General features: G+C 34.7%; 1 protein-coding gene across 3 annotated transcripts in view; it reads left to right on the top strand.

Moving 5' to 3' along the window:
• Positions 1-25,080, top strand: part of LOC127381514 (cadherin-7) — an 83,662-nt gene extending 58,582 nt beyond the window's left edge. For all 3 annotated transcript variants that reach the window (XM_051611936.1, XM_051611934.1, XM_051611935.1), the window contains 6 exons: positions 2,877-3,130; positions 8,135-8,271; positions 11,271-11,392; positions 12,442-12,559; positions 14,701-14,952; positions 22,432-25,080. In XM_051611936.1, the coding sequence (XP_051467896.1) occupies positions 2,877-3,130; positions 8,135-8,271; positions 11,271-11,392; positions 12,442-12,559; positions 14,701-14,952; positions 22,432-22,925 (1,377 nt within the window). In that variant the 3' untranslated portion in view covers positions 22,926-25,080. The remainder of the gene's footprint in view (positions 1-2,876; positions 3,131-8,134; positions 8,272-11,270; positions 11,393-12,441; positions 12,560-14,700; positions 14,953-22,431) is intronic.
• Positions 25,081-27,219: the final 2,139 nt, after the last annotated feature.

The following is a 27,219-nucleotide window of genomic DNA, read 5'->3' as shown; positions in this document are numbered from 1 at the left end:
TTTCTGTTTTTTTTATTTTCCTACTTTCTCTTTTATTAAATGATAATAACAAATAAATGAAAAATCCTAACTGGTCAAATGAAAGAGAAGAAAACTCTTCCTGTATTTTTATCCCATGCAGAACAGTCTAAAGATACCGTGTACTCAAACTTTGTGTTAAGAGTTCTGATGTTGCAAGTAATGGAAGAGTTTGGCTGTTCTCGATCTCTTAGGCACGCTCTCTGTAGTGAATTCCTGAGAAAAGCTAATTTTGATGGGTCAATTATGTTTAAGTAGGATTTAGGAAAACTTCCATCCTAGATGATCTTTTCAGATGTATTTGAAAATGTTGTCCTAGTTCACACTGTGATGCAGTTCTCCATCTGTAGAGTAAGATCAATTCCTTTCTGTGGTTTCGCTTGTAATTGACATTCTGCACTCAATGCTCTGTTAGTACAGATTCAGACCATTTGCATATTTGCATTTCATAGTGGTGAGGGTGTTTGGAAGAAAAGTGTAAATTTTTTAAAATATATTACAGTTTTAAATAATGTGTTGGATTTGGCTCTGCAGTAGCAACCTTGGAATTGAAGAAAAATTCGTGCAAATGAAAGATGATTCAGTCACTTAATAAAACAAATTGTGGTCTCCATGAAAACCTGTGCAATTTCAAAATGAATTCATGTTGACTGTTTGCAGAATCCTGATTGTAATACACATGAATGGAATTTTAGTTTCACTGTGTAAGCAAAATAAGTACACAAGTCCATATTTTTTTGTAGTTTCCAAAGCACTATTCCTAAAAATAGCATACTGAAGCAGGCATCATATAAATACAGATCACACAAAGTTGCAGGTTATGCTTAGACTTCCGTATTAATAATAGCTTAGTGGCAGCATATCTTAGGATAAAAACCTGATGGATGATCTGTATCTACCTATACCTTATTCTAAAACCTGAGTTCATTCTAAGAGTAATACTGAATTATAAAAATGGGGTGTTAATGCATAAGCTTTTGAGTGAAAAGCTATCTATTACTGTTAACTTTTCACTTTTTTTTTGAGCTAGAAAATTTTCCTTCAATTCTATATCAGAGTTTACAACCTAAGAACTTGAGGCTTCAATGGTTCCTTTGAATACGTGTATTTGTTTGATGTAGTATGGTTTTCAATATAAAGCCTAAACTCAGTTTAAAAATGGGATTTTCATCTCTGAAAAGTAAATTATTACCAAGTTACCATACAATAAAAAATGAACATTACAAAAATGGGCTTCTTGTGAATGATAACTTAATATCCAGCCTCCTTAAAATAGATGACTTCTTTTGTAATTTCCTTCAGAGAGGATAAAATTTTTGCCCCTTAAAATAAAATTTAAAAAATATATTAAAAATAATTTTAAAAAAGGAAGAAAGAAACAGTGAGCCCATAAATCCTCAAATGAAAGAAAGATGAATGGATCCTGCTCAGGATCTATTCAGATAACACTAATGCACATATATTAATGAAGCTGTCAAGCTCTGTTCTCTGTACTGAAGGACTGAAGTGTACATTGTCTATTTAACCTTCAACAGTGATGTAGTGATTTGTAGTCTGTTGACTTCGTATTCCATTATTGGAATCTTGTGCTTTTTATATAATAGGAAATAATGAAGGCATGTTCTGAAGGCCATTTAAATAATGTGCTCTCTATGTCAGACATCAGTGATAATTAGATAAGAAGAAACTATATAAGGAAATATTTTCAGGTCACTTTCTCTGACTTTCATTAGTGTCTGTAGTATGTAATGTTTTTATAAAATTATCTACAAATTGTTGAAACATTCCCACCAAGTCAAGAACTCTTGAATAATAATCTTAACTTAGAAGTTTTCTTTATTTTCCCATAATATATTCTTCCTCGAATCCTGGTACCCATGTATTCACCATAGGATATGAGGATGTGTATCTTATATGAATAAACTGGAGATGATGACTGTAGATTTTGTAGACATTGTCACACTTCACAAGAGACAAACTCTGCTACAAAGGACTAAAATCAAACAATATTACTGCCCCTGTATAACACAATCCCATTTGATGTTGTAAAGGCTCTTTGCCAATCCATACTTCCCCTCTTCTGAATGTGAACTGCTCCCCACTATGTATGTATATATGTTCGATTTTTAGATGTTTACTTTTTCAAGTTATTGAGACTCCCTCACTAGTGACTGGTGACAAATTTGCATTCATAAGTAGATCAGCTGATTTCTTCCCTAGAAGTATTTTTTTACACTCACAGTAACCATCATATGGTGATTTTCTCCGATATACATGGTTATGTTCGAGAAGGTGATACCTGCTTTTAGTAAGCAAGCCTGTTCAGAATATGCATTTATACCATGGCTAGTTTTGCATCCTTCTCTATGAGGAAATACCTTTCTAATGAAAGTGTGTTTTGTTTATTACCTACTCAGTCTAACATTCCTGTAATCCAGACAAATAAAGAATGGCCTCCTTCTTCACTACAATAATGAAATACGAAGATTTAAAAATGTGTGTCAGCATCCAAGAAGACAAAAAGAAATATTCACTCACAATGATGAAATAATTATGGAGAATTTGGTTCTCAGACAAGTAACAGCAAGTTTTGTCATTAGCTCAGAGAATTCTTGTCCTACCTAGAGGTAGGACTACCTCTACTGTTAAAGTCATTGGTGAATATTCACTAGCAAGGCACTGCAAATAGTGTTGTGAGAAAGCTAAAAAGTAGGCCATCCACTATGTTTTGCCAATCAAAAGTGCTGTTTGGATACAAACGGCAAAGTTTATTTTGTATTTACTGACAGCTGTAAGTGAAACAGTTTTGTGGCAACATCACTGTATGATGAAATTTCCTAATAACTTCACCTGTATAGGAGCTGGATTTTGAAGCTAAGACAAGCTATACCCTGAGGATAGAAGCAGCCAATATGCATGTTGACCCTCACTTCCTGAGTCTGGGACCCTTCAGTGACATGACAACAGTGAAGATAATCGTAGAAGATGTTGATGAGCCCCCTGTATTTGCTTCACGTTTGTACTCCATGGTGGTGTCTGAAGCAGCAAAGGTTGGCACTATCATTGGAACTGTAGCAGCCCATGATCCAGATGCATCGAATAGTCCTGTCAGGTAATTGTAAGATATATTAAATTTTAAATTATTTAACCTTTGTATTTCAATTGTTTATTTTTTTGTGAGAAGGTCTTTGGTTACAGTGAAAGCAATTAGCTTTTTCCTCTTGCAGGTGGAGATTGAGATGTTTTCAGAGTATGCATATTTTGAGCTTTATATTCCTGAGCTACAGAACATTTGAAAAAATAATATATTTAGAACTCTGTAAAGCAAAGAAAAGCATCATAGAATCATAGAATGGTTTGGGTTGGAAGGGACCTAGAAAATCATCTAGTTCCAACTCCACTGCAAAGGTAGGGATACCTTCCACTAGACCAGGCTGCACAAAGCCCTGGCCAACCTGACCTTCAGCACCTCCAGAGAGGGGACATCCATGACTTCCCTGGGCAACCTGTTCCAGTGTCTCACCACCCTCATACTAAAGAATTTCTTCCTAACATCTAACCTAAATGTACCCTCTTCCAGTTTAAAACCATTACCCCTCATCTTATCACTACACACCCTGGTAAAAAGTCCCTCCCCAGCTTTCCTGTAGGACCCCCTTCAGGTACTGGAAGGCTGCTATAATGCCTCCTTGGAGCCTTCTCTTCTCTAGGCTGAACAACCCTCGCCTCTCTCAGCCTGCTGGTCACACTTCTTTTGATGCAGCCCAGGATGCAGTTGGATTTTTGTGCTGCAAGTGCACATTGTCATCTCATGTTGAGCTTTTTATTGACCAACATCCCCAGGCCCTTCTCCTCAAGGCTGTTCTCAGTCCATTCTCTGCCCAACCTGTATTTTTGCTTGGAGCTGCCCCAACCCAGGTGCAGGACCTTGCACTTGGCCTTACTGAAAAGAGTGTATAGTTTAAAGATTTCAAAGAAAAAAGCCCTCAATATATTAATAGCATTCGTCTCTTAAGTTTGGGAAGAATTTATTATTATCTATAAAAAGTTTTGTTATCTTAAATCAAACAGGACCAAAATATCTATACATATATATAAGTATATATGATATATAAAAATCTATATAAAATTATATGTAAATATATATAAATATAATACATATAGTTTAAAAACACATCTTTCTCTGTGTATGTATGCATAATGATTCATATTCTGTGTACACTATGCACAAGAATGTAACAGCATGTACACTCTTGCATGGTAAACCAGAGCTGAAGTCCCACAGAAGAAAAACAAACAAACAAACAAACAAACAAACAAAACCAACCAACCAACCAAACCCACAACAAAAAAAAACACAACAGGTTTTTTGGGAGAAATGGATGGAAAAAGACAGGTCTTGTCATGGTCAGGATGGTTAAATGCAATAATCTTCAGGCTTTTGTAAAATCTGCTGCAGCTAAGAATCTTCTGTTTAAATGGGGAGAGGTATGAACATTAGAGATGCATGAAAACTGCCAAAGACCTCTTCCTTTGCCTTCAGTGTGTGAACAACCTGCAAGTCTTCTACAGTCTAGTGTCCAGTATCATAAAAAAGCCATAGGAAAACAAAAAGCATCAATCTGATGTTTGCCTGTGTATAAAGTCAAAGCTCAAGGACAAAGACTCACCACCTAAACGATACCAATAATGAGTTACTTGTTACTTTTCTTATGCAGAGTAGTGATGTTAATTTTCAAAAGAACGTACAGAGGATCTAGAGGGCAATACTTCTGAATTTTGTGAACTTAAATATCTACAGAAGGAGGAACACATACACAGTTAAAAGCTAGTACTAAATTTCATCTGTTATTATTCTTAGTTTAGAGCACTTCAGAGATATATAGAACTCATGGGTATGTAGTCTTTTCTGGTGAACTTAAATTTTATTTTCATGCATTGAAGCTGAGCTTGGTATTCTAGTGTAGCTCTATAATTTTTAAAGCAGCAATCTTATATTGAAGAAGTAAAGCATATGTTTCACTCCTTCAGGTGATGTAAGTGTTCTCTTTCTCCTTTCCTTATATATTTGCAACATATTAAAAATAGCTTATTCCTATCATGTATAAACAACACCTAGATGGCTGGCTGACATGGATTTACTTGTGAAAGTTATCTTTGCTGAGTTCTTCTTTGCTGTGGCAGTGTTTTCTGGCACTGTTGATAACATCTGGTGCATAATATCTGGTTTAGCAGAATCATATAGAGTAGGTTAAATCCAGTTTCATAAATGGAGTCCATAATCAGAATTATTTTGACCCCTATGTAAAGATAAGAATTAGTTTATTGGCCTTTGTCTGGTTATTTTTTACAATTCCAGCATTTTATATGTATATGTATGTGTGTATAGATATATATCTCACTGGCTTAACTAACATCATGAAGGCTCCTACTTAAGAGTTTCTGGAATTTGAGACAGAGGGGACAAAGAAAAACAGTGAGGGCATATATATATGTTTATGAAGATTCTGTGTACATAGTTGAGGGTACCAACTGATCATATAATTTAAAGCTGTTCTGCATCTGCTGTGATATACATCAGAGCCAGGTTCACCTAAAATTGAAATGTGTTAAGGAGGATTAATGCATAATACTTTTCATGATCTAGTAAAGAAGTTTAAATTATTAATCTCCAAATAAGTATTCCTAACTCTGAACATTGGATTATATCAATATTGTTTAAAATTAGATTTGTTGCAATTCAGAAAATGTTGAAATTACAAGATCAAACACAATTAAAACCTTGACAATGCTAAATATTGTCAAATAAGACAATAAATATTGTCAAAATAAGAGGTTTTCTCATAAGGACCAGAGAACTACTGATGTCTGAACTAGCTTATCAAAAGGGTTTAAAACTCCTGCAGCTCAAAGATTTTCAAGTATTAATGGCTGCAAGGAATTAAAGGATTAAAAGTATTTAAAATATTATATATATATATATATATATTTTTTTTTAATAGGGTACAATGCTTGTAAATAAGTAAAGGCAAACTGCTTGCTTCCTATTAATAAAAAATCTTTTTCTTCCTGTTTTATAAGTCTGTCATCTGATTTATATAACTTGTTTGATTCCTTTCTCCTCTCCTTCCTTCCTTCCTTCCTTCCTTCCTTCCTTCCTTCCTTCCTTCCTTCCTTCCTTCCTTCCTTCCTTCCTTCCTTCCTTCCTTCCTTCCTTCCTTCCTTCCTTCCTTCCTTCCTTCCTTCCTTCCTTCCTTCCTTCCTTCCTTCCTTCCTTCCCTCCCCTCCCCTTAACCTTCCCTTCCCTTTTTCCTTTCCCTTTTTCCTTTCCCTTTCCCTTTTTCCTTTTTCCTTTTCCTTTTCCTTTCCTTCCCCTTTTCCTTTTCCTTTCCTTCCCCTTTTCCTTTTCCTTTTCCCTTTCCCTTTTTCCTTTTTCCTTTTTCCTTTCCTTTCCTTTCCTTTCCTTTCCTTTCCTTTCCTTTCCTTTCCTTTCCTTTCCTTTCCTTTCCTTTCCTTTCCTTTCCTTTCCTTTCCTTTCCTTTCCTTTCCTTTCCTTTCCTTTCCTTTCCTTTCCTTTCCTTTCCTTTCCTTTCCTTCTTTCCTTTCCTTTCCTTTTCTCTGTTTCTGTCTTACTATATATATATTTTTATTTTTTTTTTATAAGGTCTTTGTCTCTTCAGATTGCATAGTGATATTCAGATTCCATAGTGATAGTGTTGATAACTGGGAAATTTAAGGGCTGGCAAGAGATTGAATCCCAGCTATGGGTCCTGCCAAGATGGACTACACAGAAGAGGTGACAGACATAGTCTCCTGGGGCAACTTGCCAGCCACAAATCTGCTGAAGAGCACTGTTAACCAACCAAACACCAGTATTGGCATGAAATAAAGCAAAAAATGAACGACAGATAATATAAAATGGGGGGGTGGGGGGTGGGGAGGGGGGAGGGAAGTGGAAGAAGGAGACCCTCAATCCATGAAAATTGGTGTTACTGTTGTTGCAACTCTTTACTCCCCTCTCACTCTCAAAGTGACATAATACAGTATAACAATTCTAATTATGTGACACATCTCTGCTCTAAGGTTTTGCAGCCAAGTTGGATAGATAAAAACACAGTAATACAACAAAGTATAAACTGGTATATTATAACACAGAACAAACAAACTGTGTAATTAAATCTGGGAAGCACCATAATTATTTCCTTCCATGTTGTTCAAAGGATTCATTAAATGTTATATCTCTAATCTAATATACTATCAGTGTAGTGGTCACACATGGTCTGGTTTGGACATTCTAATACATCCTGAGTGTAGAGAAATGTTCTGGAGTACATACTTCACTTAAATAACAGCACAAGGATCTGACCCAATATTAAATTGAATGTCAGGAATATTTCAGGTGTAAATCTAAATCTGACGAAACAACTATCCCTTTCTCTCAAAAGGGTTATAAGTGAGACATCTACAGGCAATTTGACCTTTTCTGTTGTGCTATTTTCTGTTTTCTAAGGAGATCGTTTCCCCTTCCTGAAACAAATTCTGAAGTAAAAGATACATTAAGCCAAAGATTTAAGTGCATGAACCTGTTTTTGTCTAATGACAGTAAAGCACTGGGAGCTGACAGTGATGACATGCAAACCCTTAACCTACTCTGCAGCATCTCTCTCTTCTTTTCCCTGCTCATGCAGCTCTGGGTGGTACAGGGGATCTTCTGCTGGTGATAGAAAGCTCAGACTTCCAACGTCATGGAGCTAGTACAGCCATGTAGCAAACTTTCAACTCTCCTTCTCCTTAGCTGAGGTTCAGGAGGATGCTATTACATGAATAAATAAACATTTGGCTTACAGCAGAGAGGAAGAAAGAAAAGTGAGGGGAATACCTATAACCTCACTTCATGGGACACTGAGGGAAGAGAGCCCACCACTTTTAGCACAGGTTACTCTGTAACTGTCTTGCCTTTGCATACAAATTTACTTCTCTCAACATCCCAGAGAAACAGGACAAAACCAAGCTCAAAATGTGGAGACAGGAAATTTTTCCTTTCTGTTAAGGAAATGAGTTTTTTACAAGCTGTAATTGAACATAAATAAAACATTTTCTTTCATCCTTCACTTAGGTACTCAATAGATCGAAACACAGACCTGGAGAGGTATTTCAATATTGATGCCAACAGTGGAGTCATTACAACTGCCAAGTCTTTGGACAGGGAAACTAATGCTGTTCACAATATCACAGTTTTAGCTATGGAGAGTCGTAAGTAACAATTTAAACATTTTATTGTCTCTTTATGTGTATAACTTCAGGTTTGGTTGAAATCAGCTGCATTGAGAGAAATTATTACAGTTTCAAACCATGGCAGGTAAACATAACTTCTCACTCAATGTAAAAGAAACTTATGTGCAAAATTAATAAGCACAGCAGATAAAGTATTTGCTCTTTCCTTTGCTTCACACCTTGTGTAGTCTTTTGGCTTCTGAAAAGAAAGGAAAAAGGAACATGAAATATGAATCAGCAGCCTTAGACCAAGCATCATTGGAGGAAAAGTGACATGAAGTGTAGAGGAGAGCAGTTAGCCCATCATAGTGATGGCACTCACCTAGAGCTGATTGTTGTTGGTCAACCACAGCATTCTTAATAGGTATGAAGGAAAGGGATTGTGAATGCTTGTCTGGCCACTGTCATAAGGGACAATTAAAAAAAAAAAAAAAGTTTTTCAAAATACAGTAACAATAAAAAGAGAGCCAGTGAGAATCTCCATCCCTTATTGGGTGCAGGGGGAACATTGCAACCAAGGATAAGGAAGAGGCTGAGATACTTAATGCCTTCTTCACCTCCATCTTTAATAGTCAGACCAGTTCTCCCAGAGTATCCAGTCTCCTGAGCTGTAAGATAAGGACAGAAAGCAGAGTAACCTGCTTATGTGGTTGTGGGTTTTGGTGTTGTTTTTCTGGTGTTTTTTTTTGTTTTGTTTTTTTTTTTGGGGGGGTTGTTTGGTTTGGTTGTTTTTTGTTTGGGTGGGTTTTGTTGTCTACCCATCCACTGAGGGGGATGGTTAGACTAGGTAATCTTAGAAGTTTTTTCCAACCATGACGATTGTGTGGTTTCACTTATCTGACTCAAAAGTAAGTTGCAGAGGATGTTTTGTACTTGACATCTTTTCTGGTGTAAGATTAAAAGTATTGAAGAATCAAACCCTTCAAGCACACATAATAAGAACTCATGTTTAATTCATATAAAATCCTATAAAATCATAGAATCAGTTAGTTTGGAAAAGACCTTTAAGATCATCAAGTCCAACCATAAACCTAACTCGACCGAGTCCAATGCTAAACCATGTCCCTAAGCACCATATCTACATGACATCCAGGGATGGTGACTCTACCACTTCCCTGTGCAGCCTGTTCCAGTGCTTGACAACCCTTTCTGTGAAGAAATTTTTCCTAATGTCTAGCCTAAATGTCCCCTGGTCGAACCTGAGGCCGTTTCCTCACATCCCATCACTTGTTACTTGTGAGAAGAGACCAGAACTTGCTCTTTACAATCTTCTTTCAAGTAGTTCTAGAGAGCAATAATGTCTCCCTTCAGCTTCCCTTTCTTCAGACCAAACATCTCCAGCTCCCTCAGCTGCTTCTCAGAAGACTTTTCCTCAATACCTTTCACCAGCTTTGTTGCCCTTCTCTGTACCTGCTCCAGCACCTCGGTGTCCTTCTTATATTGTGGTGCCCAAAACTGAGCACAGAACTTAAGGTGTGGCCTCACCAGTGTTGAGTACAGGCAGACAGTCACCTCTCTACACCTACTGGTGACCCTGTTCCTGATGGAGGCCAGGATGCTGTTGGTCTTCTTGGCCATCTGGGCACGCTGCTGGCTCATATTCAGCTGGCTGTCGATAAAGGCCTTGATGAACACAACTTGTTCAGCTCTGAAAAAAAAACCATATATTTTTGCTTTATAATTTGTTGCTACTCAGTTGGACTATTAAAATAAAAGACTTATTTGTTCTCTGGCCTCTATTTTAAAAATCCTCACTTCTTGCTTCAGTGAGGTTAATTTGATGTTTAACCTGAAAGCTAACATTTATCCTTTTGTGTCTGTATGAATTTATCTTGCATTCTCAGGATTTTGGTCTAGGAGTCCAGCATGGAAACAAAAAAAAAATTACTGGGTAGCAATAGAACCAACAAGGTAGCTAAGGTGCACACTTACAGGAGTGAGAGTCTAGAAGCACAAGTAATACTTTACAATGCTTTAATTTATGTTCATGGCCTGCTTGGTTTTCAAGAAGCTTAGATAAGCAGAGGAAAAAGTTGATGTCCAAATTGCTCACTTCCTTGGTATTTCAAAATATGGAGTAACAAAGCAAAACAGTTCATGATCTACATCTGGATACGTTGCTTTAAATACTTACATTTCCTAAAATGTGATTCTAGTACCCTGTAAAATGACAGGTACATATTTGAAGGTTTGTACAGTTTTTCTGCTGCCCTGCTCTTTCACTAATATTGCCACTTGTGGTACAAAAAAAATAAATAATGCAATCTCTCTTTTCCCTGTTGTGAAACAGAACTGTTGGCTAGCAAAATAAGTGTAGTCTACACTGATGTCCTTCATGATTAGTCCAAAATTTTCTACTGTTAAAGATTAAATTATGCCATTGGACCCTGAACAGATTAATATTTTAGTTTAAGAATGTGAATCATATTTAAGGTGTTCAACATGTTTATGACAGTGTTGAAATTTTTAGTTGGGTGTGCACTTTAAGTACCTTGGGACTTGGGAACACAGCTTCTACTTCTTTTTATGTTATACACAGCTGATGGAATTCTGTTTTTGACTTCTTAATAGCTTGATCAATCTGAATTTCAGCAAAAATTTATTTCACCCATAATCACACTATTCACAATATAAATAATGTTGTTCTGACTTGCTATACTCCTTGGCAATCATTTTACATCATCTTGTACTCATCTTTCCTTATGATGTGATTCAATGCTGTGATTAGTGAGTTAGATTTCAGTTTATCCCTGAGAGTAAAATCTTAGCTTAATTGTAAGCAGCTGGGAAACAATAATTGTTTCTACTAGGCCCAGAAGATCAAGCCAACATCTTGCTTTGCCTTTCTAGGAGGTGTTGTAATTGATTTGAAACATATATGCAAAAGAAGGTAAATTAGAAATGTGCTGACCCAAAAATATTGCAAGAAACTTGCAAGGACCTCCTCTTGATTGTTTTGTTGGGTTCTTTTCCTATAGAGAATCCAGCACAGATTGGTAGAGGCTATGTAGCCATTACTATCCTTGACATCAATGACAATGCCCCTGAATTTGCCATGGAGTATGAGACAACAGTCTGTGAAAATGCTCAAGCTGGTCAGGTATGGCTTGATAGGTTTTTTATGTTTATTATTTTCCTTATGAAAGCCCGACAGCCTTAAGATAAAATATAATCAGCTTATGGCATTAAAAATTATGTTTGATGTGCAGCACAAGCAAATATCAATTAAACCTTAACATCTTCATCATACTTCTGAAGAGAAAGACTTAGGTGTAAATATTACTTTTTCAAGATACTGTTAAAATCTCTGTCTTTCTTACTCATTTAATTGACACGTTTTGCTAAACTGACCTAATTTTGTCTAATATTAAGAATACCTACTTCCTCCTAATTTTGCTGGGAAGTGAGAAGTCATGACATGGAATTTATTCACAGACTAATGGCCTACCATTGCTAAAATGATTACACAATTTCATCTCCCTAGGGAGGTATGGGCCATAAGGCCACTATTTCACAAGGGAGTTGTATTCCTAGCTTTTTATTTTCCTTGTGATCTAGGCAGAACTGTTAGCTCTTATTGTTAATCTTTTTATTTTAAGCAATAGTGACATTTTTAGAGGAAGATTTTGATAGATGTTGAGAAAATAGAATTGGAAAAAAATATAATAATAAAAAGAAATAATCAGAAATATTAATATAATTATGAATTGGCTTTTTATTTTTCACAGTATTAAAAAAAAAAGTGAATTAAAATCCTCAAACACATAATCACCTCCTTGTGAAAATGTACAACGTTGATTGCCACCACTGACAACTGCATTAAGAACCCTCCAGAAGATAACACTTCTTCCACTGCTTTGCAGTTTAAACTCTGAGCTCTGGTGAATGACAGGACCTGATATTCTCATAGGTCCTGCAGATCATTGCTTTTGGACAGTAAAGTTAGTAAAGGGAAGGTAAAGGGTCAATGCACATTTTGCTTTTAATAGTGTCTATACAGGCTTAGGAGATTAGAAAATCAAAACGCAGTATAAGCAGGACTTAAGAGAGGGTTAATGCTTTCATTAGTAATAGAGGGGTTATACAATTTACATGTGTTTATATTTCTTACCATTCCAAATAATGAAACCCTAATGAATCTCAAAACAGGTGATCCAGAAAATCAGTGCAATTGATAAAGATGACCCACCAAATGGCCATCAGTTCTACTTCAGTTTAACGGCAGAAGCAGCTAATAACCACAATTTTACACTGCAGGACAACAAAGGTAAGGATATTTCATTTGGGTAAATATTCACCACTATATCTTTCATTTTTAATATATCATGCTTATTATGACCTACATAAACTTCTGTTCTGGTAAGGGCATAAACTACAACCATTCTGCAAAGTAAGTTTATCTGTAGATTATTTGTGAGGGGAATTAAGCTGTTGTTTGAACCATTTAAACCTTAAGCCAAACAGAGCAGCTTCAAATATATATATATATATTATTTTTTTATTATTATTTTATTTTTTTTCCTAAAAGTCACTCTTGTCACATTTTTTCCTTGTATTTATAGGTAGCTATCTAAATAAGGTTTTGCCTTGAGACAGTGACTGAAAAATGTCTAGGAAGTAATGTCTTATGAATATAACTCTGGGCATAAAAAATGAGTGCTCGGTAAATCGAGAGGGTTCTTTTGGTTTTGTTTGTGTGGGGATTTTTGGTTTGGTTTGTTTTTTTCCTTTTTTGTGTGTGTGTGTTGTTTTGTTGTGTTTTCATTTGGTTTAGTTTCATATGGTTTGGTTTGTTTTTTAGAAAAACACATCTTTTCAGTAATTATACCACCTATTTGAAGAATGTTTTTGATTTTGATACTGGAATCTGCCTACAATATTTACACACACTTCTTATGACTATGTCCCCAAAGACTTAGGCAAGGACTCCCACTGACATCACATTTCTATTAGTTAAAATATCTGAGAACATACTTGTAATTAGTGTTCTCATTAGTTGCACTGCCTGATACAGCAGCTGGGCATGTATCAGTCAGTTTAGCTATTAACTGAAGCACATAGAGCTATATAGACACTGTGTTACTCTTGAATTGGTCTTTTATGGATCAGTACTAAACTAGAAAGTCATCCTTATTAATAAAACAAGAAAAACAGACATATGGTGAACTAAAAGATACTGTTTGTACAGACCGGCTTTGAACAACGTTCAGTAAGTACAACATGGGACTTGATGAAGTTCTCTCACACAGCTATTTACTGCCTTACCCTGCCTGTAGTTACCCACATGCTTAATTTTCTTCATATGAGCAGCTTGCAGTTCAGCACTGAAGAGTGCAATAGCAATAATTATCAAAATAATAAAAATGCATCAGAATAAGTCTCAATTCAGAAATCTGACATTGTTGCAAGCAGTGTAATGTATTCATGAGAGAACAGGTCCTCTTGTGGAGGCTGCATAACTTGGAAAAGATAGTAATAGACTTTTGCAAGGCCAGTAAAATCACTGGAGTTAAAAGACACAGCAGTGATTGCCTCTTTGGATAATAGTTTTATGCATATCTCAGATGATGCTATACAAAGAACTGCTTGAATATTTTGCCAGATAGGTAATAATAGATGACACAGTAAGACAAATTTACAGGATTATCTATACAATTGTGTATAGATAAATAGACAGATAGAAAGACAGACCTTCTCTATACATTCTGGGAGATGTAACTCCCTACCTCTCAGGAGCTGTCAACTTGTATAGAACTGTGTTCTATACATAGATAGAACTGAACACATATTTTCTGAAAGACATGGGTTTTTTAAGCACCCAACTCAGAGCAGCACCAAATCAAGCATTTTAGATTGATGATATTACTCATCATGACCCTCAGATGAGACTAAAAACAAGTGCAATGACCTGTTTTTTGCACCAACTGCATATTTTACATTAAAAAAAAAATAAAAATCCTTTATCCTCAGAACTTAGTATCCTATTAGTATGTTTGTCCCTTCCATTAATATGATATCTATATCTGTAAATAATTGAAGTAGACAAGTATGAAGATACTTAATCTGATCACTGAAGGGTGATTTTTTCCCCTTTTTTGTAAGGATTTCATCTTCAACTGTTAACGAAGAGTGTGAAACTGTGAGCTTAATTAAAACCAAATAGACCTCTGCAATTTTGAAACAATCTTTCAAGGGAAAAATAAATCTTCCTTTTTAATTTTGTATCATTTCTCAGCAGATCCTATCTCTGCAGCTTCAAAAATATATTACCAGGAAAGTTGTTAAAATGACCTGCTAAAATTATATAAATGTGTTTATGAAGTCTTTTAAGTGAAAGACACTTATTTAGAGGTTTGTGGTTTAGAGAGGTCATGCATTTTATATTTATCTCTTTATTCCTGTATCTAGATAACACTGCAACAATATTAACCAGAAGAAATGGTTTCCGAAGACAGGAACAGTCTGTTTTCTACTTGCCAATATTCATTGTGGACAGTGGATCACCTTCACTTAGTAGCACTAATACTCTCACCATCAGAGTCTGTGATTGTGATGCAGATGGTATTGCACAGACATGCAATGCAGAAGCATATATCTTGCCTGCAGGACTTAGTACTGGAGCCCTGATAGCAATATTGGCTTGTGTCTTGACACTGCTAGGTACGTTTTCTTCCTTTTACCCTTACTTCCCATTCAATATATAAGGTATATACTTCTATATGTATATAAGCTTCAACACCACCACCCAACACCCCAGTTTCTGTAAGCAGGGTCATCTAACACTCCAGGCAGAACAGCATTTTACATTATGAGACACACAAAACCTTTAGTTTTGGATTTACAAGTTCAGATAATTTATTTCTATGTCAAGCTGCCTCCAGGCTTACAGATAAAATAATAGTAACAAAGATGACTTGCCTCAAATGTGAGAGATAAACAATGCAGCTTATGGAAGTATTTAGTTTCGTTTATTCACCATATAACCTGCATCAGTTTGTGAACCTTTTTCATATGTACAGCTGTTTTTGAAGATGTATTGATTTGCATTGAACGAAAGACAATCAGAAAATATGACAGATGTATTTTACTGATGGGAATCAACATATTTAATATAACATCTTCTAAAGAGTGATCTTTTGCTGCCTCTGAAACTGGCAGCACACTTGGATTTTATGCTGTAGAGTGAACTGCAGCTAGATCAAAGACAGTGGAAACCAGTGCAACTATGTCAACATCTTACCTTGGTCAGCATTTCTCATATCATGCCTAGTCCTTAAACAAAAGTACTACATGGCAGTAGTAAAGGCCCAAACTGAGGAGTAGAATTGAAGGGTCACCCATCTTGTGCAATTTTGCTTATTGTCAGAAAGATCACATTTTAGCAAGAGTACAATTTCAGAACCACAGAATCACAGAATTGTCACATTTGAAAAGACCTCTGAGATCACTACGTCCAATCGTCAACTCCACACACCGCCCAGCCCCCCTCAAAAAAAAAAAAAAAAAAAAAAAAAAAAAAAAAAGGCCCACTAGAGCATGTTCTGATGTTCTGAAGTGCCTCATCTACATGTTTTTCAAATACCTCCAGGGATGGTGATTCCATTACCTCCCTGGGCAGCCTGTTCCAGTGCCTGACTACTCTTTCAGTAAATAAATTCTTCCTGATATCTAGTCTAAACCTCCCCTGACACAACTTCAGGCCAATTGCTCTGGTCTTATTGGTATTCACTGGAGAGAAGAGGCCAACACCTACCTCTCTACAACCTCCTTTCAGGTAGTTGTACAGAGCGATGAGGTCTCCCCTCTGCCTCCTCTTCTCCAAACTAAACAATCCCAATTCCCTTAGTCTTTCCTCATAGGAAAATTCAACACACAAGAATTTTCTTAAGTTTTACCAGTTGAGAGATTTTTATTTTCCCTGGCTGCACAGGTCAGTCTAATGGGAAGGGGAAGACCACAGCCTCCTCAGAATAGTGTAATCTTAGTGGTCATTTATCTGTCACTGTTACCCAAGTAATTTGAGTAGGTCACAATAAGAGACTTTTGTATACACTGGTTCATGGCAGCATACAAAAAAAATATAGATTTTTCTTTCTATCGACTTTGACTCAGCTCACTCTAAACCATTAGAAGGAAATGTGTCTTTTGTGACAAACGTTTCTAAAGGACTCAAAAGAGGAAATCCTCTTGGATTGTTGTTACAGAGTTCTACAATGAAGCCAGCCAATTTACTCAATAGCTATTTAGATTCTGGTGGCATTTCCAGAGTTTTCCATCTTTGTGACAAAAAAAACCTAAAAACATAAGATTTAAGATTTTTAAATTCTCTCAGCCCATGGATATGCTTAGGTTTAAGGAGAAGGGAATGTTTTAATGAACATTTTGAAAATACTACTTTCATAGTAGCATTTCTAAGCCATTTATACACCAAAATGAACTTGGTTTGGACATGAAGCTAAACGGTAGATTTCAAAAAGTTATACAACAGTTTTGCTGGCATGTGACCTACTCAATTGTGCCTACCAGGCAATAACTTGTGTATTTTCCTCAGTACACCAGGGTTCGAATACAACCATTAAACCAAGAAACCTGAGGTTTTATTCTGGTCATTTTTAGAGTGTGCTCAACAAGTATTTGGCAAAGAACAGAAGATAAGCTCTCTTAACATAATGTTTGAATAATGGATTGTACACTGAAGAAGCATCTGGCATATGACCACCTTACCATTTATTTTATTTGTCAAGAATTGGACTTCCAAATACAACCGTCAGAATGTATCACCACTGTTTATCCAAATAGACATTTGTATGTGCTGTCATCACTTCCAATCTAAACTGGTCCTTTTGGGTACTGTTCAAAGCTGCAGGCACAGTTTTGGCTGCATTTGTATGCTAACCCTGGTTTTGAGTCCTGCATTTTGGTACTTCATCCTGCTGCTGCTTTGTTCTAAGCCAGGTGCCAGTCTTCACAAGAGAGATGTGCCTAAGCATCACTGCTTCCCAATGAAACCCCAGTCAAATGTTGGTGCTTGTTTGGTCCCAGAGCCTTTCCTTTTCTCTTATTCATTGCCAGAAGACATTTTGTGGGATCAGCTGAATGGTAGTAATGTTAGAAATTTACTTTCTCCTTTTTCCCTTCTTCTTTTCACACCCATTCCTCAGAAAAAATCATGAAGATTAACTTATATAGAAAAAAAAATAGGCTTCAACTGTTGGCAGGTGGTGCCAGGGATGTGACCAAAGGATGCATCACTTTATGTTAAGAGTTTATCAGTGAAAAGAGGAAACAGGCTACCGGATCAAATATTTTTTCTGACTCAAGATTAACACTTAGTGCAAATCCAGTCAAATTAATGTAATTTAAATATGAGTGCTAGTTGTAGAGTGGATGAGGCATGAAATGTGCATAAGTATAATTGATAGATTAATTCTGTCACTGGTTTCTCAATAAGCTCTTATCTTCTTAAAGTTAGTGTGATGTATTTTGGTATTTGTTCTTGCCCCATACATCCTGTTGTCTAATACATACCCGCTTGTCTTGACCAAGTCCTCCCAGTGGGATTTCTTATTGTTATTATTTTTACTTAAACAATCCATCGATTTTAGATAAGAACAATGTTTTCACTGACACTTAGAAGGAAGAATGTTAATAAATGATACTAACTCATTATAATTGTATATAACATGGTGTAGAGTGTTTTTTCAAACTAAAATACTTTTTAAAAGTTTTTAAAAAATTACCAAATATTTTTTCTCTCCTCATATGGAAATAAGATTCCAAATTTTATTCCACAAGAAAGTTTCAGCACTTTGTTAATTACTCGAGACAGCTCTACAATTATTCACTTGGCAGTGAACCTTTTTTAAAGAAAATGAAAAATTTTCAAAGCATATGAAAAGCTAGTTTGTATTCATTTTAGACTACATAATTTTTAGAGAAGTAAGTAGGATTTTTTAACTCCTCTAAAAATTTTATGGTAATTTAATTCAAGGTAATTTGTTTTCCAGTTAGCATCTTTCAGACACAATAACTGCTTTTGTAACAAGTGTTTAGCACAAAATGTGTACATAGAATCACACAAAAAAGAATGTTCACCTGTAGATGAGGCTAAAGATTTCTTTGTATTGAAACAATGGAATGGTAGATTTTCATAAGGCATTTATTTTTTTTTATCTTCCGTACATCTGAATATAATCTGTTAGTACTACCTATTTTCTTAGGAACAGTGAAGACAGACTCCTATTAGTATGGTATTGGAGTTTATAAGTTACTAATACATTGATTAAGCTTCAAAATACATACTTAAATTAATTTTCACTTGAAAGATTAGGAATTATTTATTATCATAATAACTAAAGAATATAATTAAGTCAGTGCAAAAGTATCTGATTCATAGACAATGAGAAACAGTCATAGATATAAGGATCTTATTCTCTCGATAGGGAAAATGTGTACAGAACATGATTGTAATATGTGTAAGGCTTTTTTCTTGCAGTTTTGGGGTATCCAAGTTAAGTAAAATGTGGTTGAGTATGGGATGCAGAGCCTATTAGGGTCACTCAGTGTGGGCATTTAAAGGTCACAGTCACTTTGCAAATATCAATCCAAACTGATTAAATAACAGTTATGTATGATGCTTTCAAACTGGGAATGAAATGCAGGTTTCCTGAGTCTTTGCCTCTTTAATCTCTAAAACTGTATTGGCAACTGCAAGGTATAACTACACAGGTCATAAGCTTTCTGCTTAGATGGCTGAGGATTTCCAGTCTTCAGCTTTATATATCATGACACACCTAAAGCTTAAAAACTGTGCAGATTTTCTCACAGCTGATGTGGCTTTTTGCTATAGTAAATGCCAGGCTTACGGTGTAGTATATATAAGACATGATAATGCTTCTCATTTAGCTCTGTCCTTTACTGCATAGCTCTACATGTGGTCTTCTCCCTCAGGTTGCCTCAAGTGTTTTAAGGTTTCCTTCCAATAATGTTGCAGTTCCATGCAGTAAAAAAAAGGAGATTAACATAAAACACAGACATGTGACCTAAACCTGACTTTTTACCAGATCATACCAAAAAGAAAATTTCATAATAATTCCATAAAGCACACTGCAAAACTGCAAAACAAAAATCCATTATTGTATTCAAAGTTGTTTAAAGATTGATTTAGGTGAACTGAAACTACTGGTATTGTCATTACATCTATATTGACACAAGGATAAAACTACATATTATGATACATAATACAAATATAAATGACATTTTCTCTTGGCTATTGTATCTGTTAAACAAAATCAACATTTATAATAATTCAGGTAAATCAGAACAAAATGGTTAGTTTAGATCTATTTTTATTAGTTCTGTTTTTTCAGTCTTCATTGGTTTATTTACTTGTTAAATCACATGAAATCAGTATTGCCATCTCATCTCTAGCATTGGTTTGGACTACAAGTATAGAGCCAAACTAGTGACCTCAAATGTGCAATACATGTATCTTTAAACCTTTCCCATTGTGTTATTTCTTCTCTGAAAAGCTCAAAATTAAGTCTTCTATATGTTCAACCAGTCAGTAATTAGTGACTTAATCTGCTTTTGTGACAAATGTAGGGGAAAAAAACCCACCATGACTTAATGAGAAATGGATAAGCTTTCAAATCATTTGCATTTAATTTAGATATTAGTGAAATTTTTTGGGGTGGGCTTGTATTAATCTCTGCAGTTTCTGCAATGCAGCTAAAGCTTTATTCATGTAGAGGTTAAATTTTATTCTTCATACCTGTTGAAAAGGCTAGAAATCAATAATCTCAGAAACCCATCTAACTGCTAAAATACTTAACCTTTAGAAAGACTTTTTTTCTTGGCTTCAAGCAGGTGTGAGATGTACAAAGAATACTATATAAAACATTCATTGTATCTTGATTTTTATTGTACCTCTAGGCAGACTTGCCTACTAAGTTTCATATTTTTCACTTATTAGTGGGTATTTAACTTTCAAAATGAAGTATGTTAAGAGGGACCGTGGTGTGCAAATGCTTTCACACTTGAGTAAAGGAAATTGCCTCATGCAGCAATAAACATTATGGCACTAAGTGTTAAAATAATTATTACAAAGTTATGTTAATACAATATTAGCTTAAATATATATATATATATATATATATTTACTCTCAGCAAGCTAATTTGTATTTCACTTTTATAATAAGGAAAAGATAGAAGTGGAGTGGAATTTTTGTCTCTATGATGAGTATTTTGTGTTCTCCCCTATATAATGTACAGCTCAATTTGTATTATACAAATATCAGAATGTTTTGAAATTTCATGAAAGCCACTTTAAAGGTCAAACATCTTACACTGTTGAATTGCTTATGTAAATATTGTTCAAAGAAAAATGTCCCAAACTAGTAGCTTATTAATTCAATACATAAAGCATGAATGAAGGAGATGCCAGGAGCAAAAAAATCAATGGTGATGGTGCTGGTTCAGTAATATAAAGTCACAGTGCATCTGGTAACAGATAAATCATTACATGTGTACCTGGTAGCTACTGAAAAAAAATTGAAAAAATATTGCCTAACATATTTGTAAAGAAGTCTGGAAAATTTAACTTTAAAAATTTAACAGCTGTATCTTTAGATTACTCTAAAGGAAAAGAGTTGCAGAAAGTTGACCTTTGAAGTAATCTTATGCTTTAGTCAAATTCGAATGGTACCATAACATCTGAAGACCTATGATAGTCTTCTGCATGTACCGTGTCTGAATGATTGTTTTATTCTAACCAGGTGCTCCCAATATTAAATCATGCCTCATGATGACTAGATTGATAGTGATTTTTAGAAGTCCTCCATTAAAAGAAGGGTTTTCAAGAATGGCAGTCCTACATCATGCATTTTATGGAGGCCATTTTTGAAACTACCTAGGAAAGCTCAAATTTTATTTTATCTGGTGTTTTGTTTTGTTTTTTCTGGATGTTTATACAGCATTTAGTTGGCACATCAAAGAACTGTAAGTAAATACTGTAAGCTTTAGACATATGAATATATAGAATCACATATTCTTAAGATTAAAAATAAACATAAAATCAGAAGAGATTAATTTTATGTGGAATGACACTTAGTTCTCAATGTACTTTTATTTTTACAGTCACAGTGACACCTGTTATTTTCTAGGAGTATCACTAAATTGGCAAATGTTATCCAGATACTACAATGTAATATTAATAATTTTCTAGTAGGATGATTCACACTCCATCATGTCCCACAGATCAGTGCAATATTGGTGTTATTGGTTCCATATTTTATGTGTCAGCAATGATGTTTCTCTACCAAAACTATATTTGAACAAGAGGAACCTTGAGTTAATTTCTCTCTGTTCTTTTGGCTGTCACTGAAGTTTAGTGTTAGCTTTCAATTGAAAATAAACTTTAAAGATTAAATTTAAAAAATAATAATAATTAAAAAAAAAAAGAAAAATTACATTTGTAGTGCTGGCTGATCCAATAAACTCCAGCCCTAGCAGTTCTCATTAGATGTAATTCATAAACATCAAGTATAACACTTTGCACTTTATAAGACAGTGGGGCCTTCGATAGAGATACTTTTAATCCATGAATTAAGACAGTCTTATTTTGCACATTGCTTAACAATTCAGTGTTCTCCAATCTATGTTTTTTTGTTTTGTTTTGTTTTGTTTTGTTTTGTTTCAGTAGAGATTAGCTATATATTTATTTTAGTCACTTCTCAAACCATGGCCATTAAATTCTGTTCAGGCACTTTGTGAATGTACTTTTATCACTTGGGCAATTAAGAGTTCAGGAAAAGGTCTTTTTTTATTCATGGCTGTAAAATTGTAATAGTCAGACTGAACCAGTCCTAAAATTTATGGTTGGCAGACAGCATGTGATATAGAATTAGAGATGAAAGCATTAGTCCAAAATGATATTGGAAATAGATTCTTTAAGACCTAAAAATCTTCTGGTTTAACAGCTGTTTCAGAACCTGATAGGTTTCAAATCTAACTGCATGAATCACCTGCTACTTCCTTGGGTGCTTGCCTCATAAATGTATGAGTATTCCACCACTAAATATATATATATATATAAAGAAACTTTAGCATTGCATAAACTCCAGTCTTTCTGTGTTCCAGTTCTTGTCTTGCTGATTGTCACTATGAGGCGACGGAAAAAAGAGCCCCTCATTTTTGATGAAGAGAGAGATATCAGGGAGAACATTGTCAGGTATGACGATGAGGGTGGTGGAGAAGAAGACACTGAGGCTTTTGACATGGCTGCCTTGAGAAACCTCAACGTCATCCGAGACACCAAGACCAGAAGGGATGTGACACCTGAGATTCAGTTCTTGAGCAGACCAACTTTTAAAAGCATCCCAGATAATGTCATTTTTAGGGAATTTATTTGGGAAAGACTAAAAGAAGCTGATGTGGACCCATGTGCGCCACCTTATGACTCCCTGCAGACATATGCATTTGAGGGGAACGGCTCAGTGGCAGAGTCACTCAGTTCTTTAGATTCGATCAGCTCAAACTCTGACCAGAACTACGATTACCTCAGTGACTGGGGCCCTCGTTTTAAAAGGCTTGCGGATATGTATGGGACTGGACCAGATTGCTTATACTCATAGCCTTGGAACCTTTCTCTGAAAATGCACTGATGAATACTAAAACAGAAAACTCAACCTTACAGACTGAAGAAAGTTGTAAATATTTCTCCGTTTTTAACCTGTTAGGGTTTTTTTTTGCCTTGATGGAACATATCTTCATTAGACTTTTCCTAGGGACTGCACTGACCACCCAGGATATGAGCATTTGGTGGCATTTTTGATAAAATGAAATGCTCAGCCACATTCAAATAGATAGCAACCCTCTAATACCTTCAGAGGCAACTCACTTTCAAGAGTATGTTATGCACTGTGACCTCAATGAGCCAATGATACTCTGTAGATGCCTTTGCAAGTATTGCTATATCTAGAGCACACAGTCTCTGGTATGAGATAAGTGTAAGAAGAAGAAAAAAAAGCAAATATAAAATACAATTCAATACAACATACAATAATATTTATAGATGCAGGGTTATTTTTTTAACTTGTTTGTTTGTTTGTTTGTTTAATGGTGTTGCATGCAGCTTGCTAGGCTAAAAGCAGGACAGACATGAAAGCAAACAAAAAAAAACCTCAGCAGATCATTTTTCTGCTTCTCCCTGTTTGTTCTCAGAGCTATTTGATTAAAGTCTCTGTAATTTTCTGTAAAAAAAATATGAAGAATTACTGGTTTGTACTAAGAAATTTCACAATATTTGTCATCCACTTAATGGAGTATTTTACAAACTACATTAAATGAGAAATAAGGAAGGGTATTCTTGTGGTTGAAAAGTTTTGTGATGCCTATGTAGGTATAGAAAAGATGTTGCTATCTATTTGCTATTTTTTATTATCTCTTCTGATTTGTACAGGAGAAATGATCCTTTTTTATTATTATTTGACATAAAATGTTATATTTATTTCGGAGTTCCTATCTCCATTAAATTCAGGTCCATTTTACTGCCTCATGGTATTAGACTTGTCAGAACATGCTGATTTTTCTCTAGTCTCAGATAAATGTAGGAAATGAAGCATGGAAATGGAGAAATTACACTAAAGCAATCTCACCCGCCATTCATCTCTCAGAAAGGAAAGCAGCTACAAGGATATGCAGTTGTTCTTCTGAACCATTACAAAGTCTGAGACATTTAAATAAAATATTTGTACATTGAATTTCTGGAAAGAAGAATACAGAGGTATCTGGGAGTGTCTTTAATGCAAGATTTAATTTTCAAGGTTAACCATGATATATGCTTCAAAGACTGTAAACACCTTACTCTTCTGCTTCTCCCCTTTTACTGCTGATGAATCAGAGTGAAAGACTATTTTCAATTTCTTTATTATGTTAAGAAATGTAGTGCTATTAACTCCAGAAGTCGTCTTTAGATCCTGCTGCTCATAAATACTTTTCCCCGAAGGTAACTCACTACACATAATTTCTGCACTGGTTCAGAAGTGCCAAAACAGAAGGACAACTGCTTTTGGTTGAAATATTGTATGATTTTGAAGTAGGATTTCTTAGAATAAGACAACTTTTTTATGATTCTGACAATATTTATACTTCGTCTTTCATGATTTATTACTAGATAATAAGGAATATATTCAAGTAAAATAGTGGTTTTTAAGTATTATTTCAGATGGTTTTGTTTTAGATAACCTGTCAGAGAGTTCCTAATTAGACTGCTCCTGCAAACGTTTTTGCTTGTACCTAACATAAAATTACTAGACTTGCCTGCAGTTACTGAAAGGCATACAGAATTGTATGCAAGACTGTGTTTGTGAACAGAAGGTACTCCACAGATGATGATGCTTACTCTAAAAGTACTTATTTCAGCAAGAGATATCCTTGTAATAAAATCATAATGTATGGGTGACACCAGGTTGGAAGATGGGAAATTATCATTAAGGCTTTGTAGTTTTTGCCCAGCATTATCAATTAATTATGTGAAAGTGGCCTTCAGCTTCATCAGAGAAAACAAAATTAATCTAATAATCTTCACCATATTTGAGTTACATTTTGGTAGACAATCATAAGTTCATAAGTCAGTAGATTTGCTTCTAGTTGTATTATATACATATAAATAGGTATATATATATATGAAAGATTTTGTAATGGAACTGAAAGATACCACCCATGACTTTTAGTCAAAAGTGTAAGATTTTCAATAAAAAAAATTAAAATAAATAAAAAAGAAAATTAACCGCGTGTATGCCATTTAATGAGATCGAGATATGCTGCAGGAGCTAAGCAGGTATTAAATCAGCAAGATGCTGAAAGAAGAGTTTTTGTTAATCATCTTGTTGTTTCTGGAAAGACGATTAATGCATCTGGTTTAAGATGTAAAAAATGTTGATTTTAGCACATAAAACTCAAAGGAGATTTAAACATGATTTAGAGTAAACACCACAATTCTCTTGCTTTTCTGCCTTCTATGTCTGTGAAAACCCAAGAAGCTCCCCTATTATGAAACTGTTAGGGGTTGTTTTTTCTGCTGTGTTTTCTATGGGAAGAAATATGTTTTACTCTAATGCCATAAAAACTCTCGCATATACTTGTTTTCTGCCTCATAGATATAAAACAATTAAGTAAATTTGTTGTTATATTATATATGCTTACCTATTGATTATACTATTGCAGTAAGAAAGCTCGAAACCCCTTATGTTTGGTGCCAGATGTTACTATAGCAGATACACATGGTCTGCATAATACACATACTTTGTAATGCTCTTCATGAGTTTCCATGGCTATAGATTTTCACAGTTTATAATCTGTTATTTATATAGCATAGCCTGATGTCATAAAGTATATTCTACTGAATAAATAGTGTAAAATATATAAAATATTTTCTCTATGCTGGAAAGGTTATAAAATTATTTGAGCAAATTAATTAGAAAGGCCTTTAAAAAAGACTTCCCAATTTATTTATTTATTTAACTTTCTGAAGAGCTCCAGTATCAAACATTGCAACCACTCCCATTTGATAGTGAAATGCCAACAGCTCTTACCTTCCACCATATGACAACTGAATAGGCTTATTGTAACTTGAGATTTCCAAGTGCCTTGAAAAGTGTATAGTTTGAGGAGTGCTACTAAAAAAATTCACTTACAGCAAAGATTTAAGGTAAGACTCCTTACTCTGCTTTGATTGGTCTAAAATGTACTAAATTCAACAGAGTTAAACAGTAGGAGTTATGAATTAAATTTCTTATTCAAAAGAATTAACTTAGTGTTACATTATATTATTAAATTATCACACCACTAGGACATGGCACAGGCCTTCCTAAGCATACTAATTCTGATGTTAGACTTCATACAATCACTGCAGGACTCATGAAATTGGATACTCTCAACTGAAACCTCTACTCCCTAAAATAAGAGGAGAAAAAAAAAAAAAAAAAAAAAAAGGCTTTCTTTTTACTTGTTTTCTTTGTTATGTTGAAATGGGAATTTCTTTTTAAAGTTAAGGTCTTTTCTCAGTTAATTTAAACTATTTACCCTCCAGGTGCTGGCACTCATAAAAAAATATTTCCTGTTTTTTTCCTTTTTAGAGATTTTGGATGAAAGCATGTTATAAAATATAAAATGGCAGCATCTTATTTTTATGGACAAATAATCTTGTAGAATATAAAAAAAAATAGTGGTAGTTAGTCATTCTGAAAGAGAAATAAATGTACTATAAAACATAAAATTACACTGACTTTTAAGGTTATTACAGAGATGAAAGGTGAACACTTAACAATATCAAATATAGTAATAAATTTAGTAATAAATTATTTATCGCAGCCTGTCGTGTGGCAGATATTATGTTTCTATATGTAGAATTTTAAAATCTGTGTAGAAAAATACTGCTTTGAGACAACATTATATTCAATTCATTAGTGACAGTTATATGGGATCAAGTATATTTTTATTGGTCTGTTATTCTAAAAGTGAATTGCTTAAGATAGAAATGCCATTTTGTTTATTTGACAGAAGTAGGAAAGTTTACAATAATAACCAGAGACCTACAAGGTACAGTCTTAGCTATGACATCACTAAGTTTCCCAGATGGATATCTAAGATTTCCAGATATATCCTCAGATATAGTTACACCCCAGGTACATTTCTTCCTAACCAAGAATTCTTCACTGCTCAATAGCAATGCAGCTAGAAAAATGTTGTATTGCTTACTAAATATTTTTTTCTGGTTATGTACTTGCAGTTTTGTTTTTGAACTAGGAGGTCAATGACAGAAAACAACAGGAATTATTTATTTCCTAAATTAAGGAAATGAAAAAAAAAAATATATATCCATGCATGGATGCTATACTTCGTTTTATGACTATAGTTTATAATTTC

The sequence above is a fragment of the Apus apus genome, chromosome 2 (genome assembly GCF_020740795.1).
Source record: "Apus apus isolate bApuApu2 chromosome 2, bApuApu2.pri.cur, whole genome shotgun sequence".
NCBI classification, from domain to species: Eukaryota; Metazoa; Chordata; class Aves; order Apodiformes; family Apodidae; genus Apus; species Apus apus.
The sequence above is the reverse complement of the archived record's forward strand: the minus strand, read 5'-3'. Positions and strand labels throughout refer to the sequence as shown.